The 6,324-nt window shown below is 34.6% G+C and overlaps 1 protein-coding gene across 2 annotated transcripts; it reads left to right on the forward strand.

Annotated features, from left to right (window-relative positions):
• The first annotated feature begins 220 nt into the window (after nucleotides 1-220).
• Mst85C lies at nucleotides 221-4,391 on the forward strand. 2 transcript variants are annotated; one of them, XM_088197147.1, is made up of 4 exons: nucleotides 221-334; nucleotides 586-886; nucleotides 3,562-3,840; nucleotides 3,909-4,391. In XM_088197147.1, the coding sequence occupies exons 2-4, from the start codon at nucleotides 606-608 to the stop codon at nucleotides 4,063-4,065; spliced, it is 717 nt and encodes a 238-aa protein (XP_088053273.1). In that variant the 5' UTR covers nucleotides 221-334; nucleotides 586-605; the 3' UTR covers nucleotides 4,066-4,391. The 2 variants fall into 2 exon arrangements, with proteins under 2 accessions (XP_088053273.1, XP_088053274.1); XM_088197148.1 differs by having other exon boundaries at nucleotides 221-329.
• Nucleotides 4,392-6,324: the final 1,933 nt, after the last annotated feature.

The raw sequence follows: 6,324 nt of genomic DNA on the forward strand, positions 1-6,324 counted from the left end.
ATGAGATAAGATTGTAGAAAATATTTTTAATAAATTATATTTTGCAATATTTTTTTACTTGATAAATAGATTTATATAAAAAATAAATAATAATAATTAAATTTAAAATATAGGTGTGCTTACTTATTTAAAATTATAAAAAATGAAAAAACTTATTCTCATTTTATATTTCTAGAAAGTACGCGAACACTCCGCTTATAATATTTTTAGTGGCAACACTGATTCAATGTGTTGTTTTGGTTCTACGATCTGGACGGCGACTGCGACTGCGACTGCATTTGCGATTTTCTTTTGTTTGTTATGACCAATTAAAAAAAAATTCACACAGAGTAAGGTATCAATCATGGATATATTTATTTTGATTAAAAAATAATGAAATAATAGAAATGTTAGTATGGAAATTAAAAAAAAATGGCCATTTATTTAATTTATTATATGTTGAAAAATGTAAAATTTGTTGGTTAATTGTCATTATGCAAGTCGATATTTTTATAAATGAAACCTTTTGTTTCGTTACATTCTGATTTAGTTGTATACTAAGCATTGTTTTGGCAACATGTCAAATTTGTAATTGCGGTTACTTAGAGAATCTGAGAAAGACAAAGATGTTTACCAACACGCCGTACGGAACGTGCTTCCCGCAAGCTAACAATCAGCCCCAATACGAATACTACAACGAAGAGAAAGCGGTTCCATACGAGAACCAAGTGATTTTACCGCAGCCCACGGGACTGCCGTGGAACCTGCAGGAGATGCCGTGGGGCTCCCAGAGTCCCCCCAAGCTGGTCGAGTTCACTGCAGTTCAGCACTCGCGCGAGCCGGCCAACACCAACAACGCTAAAGTCATATTCCCGCAGAAGCGCAAATCGGACTTAGATGCAGCCATGTGAGATTTTTCTTTGTGTTCTCTGTCTATATATTCTGTTTAGGTCTCCTACTTATAAATAATACCTATCGACAACTGTATATTCCAAAAGCACTAAGAATTATTCATATATACGTTGCCCCTTTTGTTAATTGTTACACCTTTGTAATTCATTGAACTAGCGCATCATCTCATTAAAGTGGCAGATTTCACAGGTTTCGAACCAAATTTGATAGTACACCCATACCTCGCTTTACGGCCTAGATACGTTCCACGAAACTTGGCCGCAAAGCGAAAAGCCGTATAACGAATCAATTATTCTAATACAAATTCAATGGGTTCGGTTCCAGATTTGTTAAATATGTAACATGGTTTATCATTTAAAATGCATTTTATCTTTTTATTTCATTTAAATCAAAAATACATACATTTGTACATAAAATATAAACAGACTCCAAAAACCAACAATAATCCATAAACAAAAATGAAACAACTTCATGTTACATAAAATATGTGTATGTATACACACATAATTTTTTTTAAAATGGCTTTAATCTGAAGACGATGAAGAAATGGTAACCTACAGATCACTGTCATCATTTTTCGCTGGTAAGGATGGGCCTGGCTTAAAAAAATTGTCCAACGTTGTTTGTCTTGCCTTCTTGTCTATTTCGTTCTTGTGAACAGTGATTTATAACAGCTAATGGCTGAGTTAATTCCTCGAGAAACTTTAGCGCTACGTTCGACGTCAGGATCGTTTTCAAGGAGGATGTTTATTCCTTGTTCGAAATAGGAAAAAGCTTTCGACAAATTTTTTGATGTTAGCTCTTTGGATACAATAGGCTCTGTCTCTTCATCAAATGCCGGTTCTGCTTGCAACTGAATGAGTTCCTTATATGAAAGGGGTTCCCTATCAGCTTCAAGTAGATCAATCAAGCACATCACGTTCGTTCAAAGCCGAGATCATGTGCTAGATCCAAAATGTTTTGCCTAATTTCAGGAAGGCAATTAACTTCTGCATCAATACTTTTTACACATTCTGGCCATATTTTTTTCCAAACATGGTTCATTGTTGTTAGTTTTAATTTCTTCCATGATTCACTGATGATGTCAACAGCATCCTTGATGTTATAGTTTTTCCAAAATGTTTTAATTGAAGATTTACCATCGGTTTCCCTTTTAAGTTGTCGAAAAGTTCGGCGTAGGTAATATGTCTTAAAAGTGGCTATTGCACCCTGATCCATTGGTAGGATCAGAGCTGTTGTATTTTTTGGAAGGTACTCTGACATGACATCTTCAGATAGTTCGGATAAATTAGTAGGATGCCCTGGTGCATTATCCAAAATTAGCAAAGCCTTGTTGCTTAAGTTATTGTCTCGCAAATATTTTTTCACTTTTGTACAAAAGTGATTTTTGAACCAATCCTCAAAAATAGCTTTAGTCATCCAAGCTTTCTTGTTGGATCTCCATATGACGGGTAATTGATTTTTATTTAGTCCTTTAAGAGGCCTTGGATTTTCGGACAAATATATTAAAAGTGGTTTTAGCTTAAAATCACCCGCGGCATTTGCACCAAGTAGCTAAGTTAATCGTTCTTTAGACACCTTATAACCAGGCGCAGATTTTTCGGTTTTTGAAATGTACGTGCGATCAGGCATTCGCTTCCAATAAAGCCCTGTTTCGGCTACGTTAAACACTTTCAGGTTTATAACCACTTCTTTCAATAATTCCCTTTAAAATGTTGGGATATTCCTTAGATGCAGCCTCATCGGCGCTAGCTGCTTCACCTTTTATTTTCAAATTATGCAAATTAAATCTATTTTTAAATTTTTTTAAAAATCGACATCGAAAAAAAGTTTTTTTTGCCGTTATAGCGAAACATTTTAGGTCCGTAAATCGAAAACGTGCCTTAATTGAAGAGGGCCGTTATAGCGAAAAGCCGTATAAAGAGCGGCCGTATAGCGAGGTATGGGTGCACTGATGTTGGATGATTAGATCCATCAAAACACAACCATACATAAACAAAGGTAGTGCAGCTCGAGTAGAAACAAGTCTACGAACATTTGGGATGTGGGATGGACCTTGTATACATTTTTGTTACATTTCTTACTTTTTAATTATCTTGTTTCATAATGGCGGTTAAAAAAGTAAACAGTAAAAAACGTTTAGAAATTGAATTTTAAAAAATGTTTTATTTTTAGATTGTTGTATAAAATAGTAAAAATTCATAGCTTCGTTTAAAAAAGTAGAGTTCTTAATTTGTTTCTAATAAATATTAAAATATTATTTTTTTAACACACAAATTTAAAAATGTTTTAATTTTTAAATAATAAACTACAGCTGATTCTGTAATGTCTTCTTAAGTCGTTCTTAAATTAAAAATACGCTTTGCGTTGTTTCACACATTGTTTTACGACGAGGCTCATAAACATTTATGATAACTATGCAAATTAAAATTATTTAACCCAACAAAATCTCAAACAATTTGGAAAGCTTGGAAGGATCTGTTCTAGTCTGTTCTTCTGGATTTTACTTTGTCTTGCCATTTATCAACAGCTGCTTAGAAAAGTTGCGTTTTTCATCAGTATAATTTTGTACGTTTTTGTAAATAGGATGCCCCTTTTCCAATCTTCTTTCTCTGAAGAATGAAATATAATATATGATATTTCTTTGACAAATTATTACAAATTTTGCAGACCGAATAAAATCGTAAAGACTGATGAAGTTATGGCAGCCCATCTCAACGGTTTGCACATATCTTTGGATTTCACGTCACACAGTAAACCATTCAACAACGCCTGTCTCGACGATATCACCGATGAAAATTCGACGAGCGATCAAATCATGGAACGACTGAAGGAAAAGCAAAGCATGTCCATCGAGGACCGACTGAAGTGCGCCGAGAGAATCGTGCTGTGCGACGAAATGCGCCGACTCAAAAATGAATCCATTTTACCGCGTGCCATAATGGACAAGTACTATTTCACTATACTATATATGTATTTATATTCGTTGTTTACCATATAATGTTCTTGAATTTCAGATTAGAAAAGCCGTGTATGTCTTTAGTGTTATGGAGGCCACCGAATAGAATAATAACCAGTAACGACTCCGACAAAAATAATAATCCCAATAGAAGTAGAAACAGTAAGCAGAGCGTATTAGTTTCCGACTCTAACGCCATGGATATGGATTTATGAATATTATTAAATTTTCAGTTCTTATGACTATTAATTTTAGGATTTTGCCGTTTCGGTGAATTTTCAGTTATAATCTCACCTATTATAATTTGTTCACGAAGCACTAGTGTCGGTGCTAGCTTATTATTTTAGTTCATTTATAAACACTAAACAATGTTATAAAACATTTAGTAACAGCGTGAATGAAATGTTTCGAATTTATCGGTTTGAGTTAAAGCGTAATTGTGTTAGTGCATACTATAAAATATTCTTAAAAGTAACGCTTAATAATGGTTTAATGCAAATGTATTTTTTTTATTTTTTAAATATATACCTTAATAATTAAATTGTTTTTTTAATACTTTAATATTTCTCTGTATAATATTCAGTTATTGCCAGGAATAAAGTAATTTATATTAGTTTTACTAACACTTCATTGTCTATGATGTAGCATTAAAATTTGAACTACTTATGAATCACACCTGTAGCGTAGCTTAAAATTGCCACCACACTCAGATGCCAAAGTGAAGAAGCGCTGTTATTCGTATCGTGTATATGTGTGATCAATAATTGAGAAGCATTGTCTTGAAAATATACCAGTGATAATATTAAGACATTCTTTCGTAGCTCATCGACCATTCGTCTACGCGCAATCATGTGTGACAAAGAGTTGTGGTACCAGTATTAATCTATTCCTAGGTAAATAGCACAATCTATCTATTGATAAAAACTTATCTGAACAGAGAATGCGAACTCTGGCGTCGGTTTTGACTTCTCAAACTATTTGCTCAAATTATATACTTAGACGGAGCCGGCCTCGCGCTCCACCAAAACTCCATCGTCAATTTTGCGGGTGTCTTGGAACCCTTTGTGTAAAAGAGAATCGTTTCTATGAATCATTTCTTAACACTTGTCTTTGTAGCAATGAATCAAAAAAATACAAATAAAAACTTTGGCCTATTAACAGGGACATCATTTTAGTTTTATCCAGGGGGGGGGGAGCAAAAGTTAGCCAGTCAGTGGTCGTATTTTCAATATTTCGATTTCATTAGGATTCGTAGTATTTCCTTATTTAGAATCCACGGCAAAAGCAATAAAATCGTGCCGTTGCGGTGGAAACGTTTAGTTATCTAACGTTCATTTTAAGACTTTTAATAACAATATTACAACTAACAATGAGCGAGAATCTAATGAAACATACATAAACCGAATTTTTACCAATAGGAGAGCGTAAAAAACAATTATCCCTTATGAGAAGTTAAAAATCCACGTCAAAAGCGATAAAATCGTGCCGTGGCAGTGGATTCGCTCGTTACTGAGCGTTCTTATTGCTTTTGCCGTGAAATTTGACTTTTGAGAAGTGATAATTGTTTTTGTGTCCTATTCGATTTTAATACATTTTGATCAATACTCTCCTATCAGAAGTCCGTAGTAATATCGGTAAGGATAGCAATTATATATATTTATATTTAGGTTTTATTATGGCCGAAACTTGACGAAACTCTGGTAACACTAGCGTGAATGACCTCTTCTCTAAGCGACTCTGGCGGGCTCGCAAACTGATGCAAGCCCTGCAGACCGTTCACTGCATATAAATAATAAGCAACATATAATTTCAAATCGTCAATAAAATAATATTGCAGCGGCTCAATCTGTGTCTAATTGCCTCCCATCACCAAACATTGTATAGTATCGTGTAAAATTGCAGACAAACTATGGAGCAATATGCGAGATGTGAAGTCTGTTTGCACATTTTCTTCCGCTTATTTTCCTCTAAGAGTAAAGTTGGTTATAATTTTAATATAACACCTGATGGACTGCATAGATTATGGGTTAGACATATGAAATAAAATAAAGGAATATATTGCAAGAAGAATAGTACAAAACAATTTTTAATTATATGCATATATTATTGTATTATTACTGTTGTTGGGGCATATTTATATTTAAATATAGATTTTCATTATGGCCAAAACTTGGCGGCACTCTGGTAACACTTGCGTGGCGGTTTTTTTCTCTCTACTGGTGATCTCGGGGGTTCAGACGCGCACCCGCCTCTTAAGGCTGATTTACAAGATGCCAGTCGGCGCGCCAGTCACTAGATGCCAGCGACTAGCACCGTGTAAACGCTTAAGGCCAGTCACTGGAGAAGCCAGTGCGCCACTAATAATTTTGTTTTACTGGCACGCCAGCTCCCCCTTTCATCACACTATCGTACTAACGCAAGGGGAGTAGCGCTTTTTCGCAACAATAATTCTTTTAGTTGCTGGCACTGTGTAA

The sequence above is a fragment of the Plectrocnemia conspersa genome, unplaced genomic scaffold (genome assembly GCF_051122295.1).
Source record: "Plectrocnemia conspersa isolate PC_06_02 unplaced genomic scaffold, ASM5112229v1 ptg000011l, whole genome shotgun sequence".
In the NCBI taxonomy this organism is placed as follows: Eukaryota; Metazoa; Arthropoda; class Insecta; order Trichoptera; family Polycentropodidae; genus Plectrocnemia; species Plectrocnemia conspersa.

Bases quoted from the DNA above. Each gene is read 5' to 3' on its own strand.
- Mst85C (XM_088197147.1), top strand. From the start codon at position 606: ATGTTTACCAACACGCCGTACGGAACGTGCTTCCCGCAAGCTAACAAT. The intron at 887-3,561 runs GTGAGATTTTTC...CAAATTTTGCAG, and splicing joins TCGGACTTAGATGCAGCCAT to ACCGAATAAAATCGTAAAGA. The intron at 3,841-3,908 runs GTACTATTTCAC...CTTGAATTTCAG, and splicing joins CCGCGTGCCATAATGGACAA to ATTAGAAAAGCCGTGTATGT.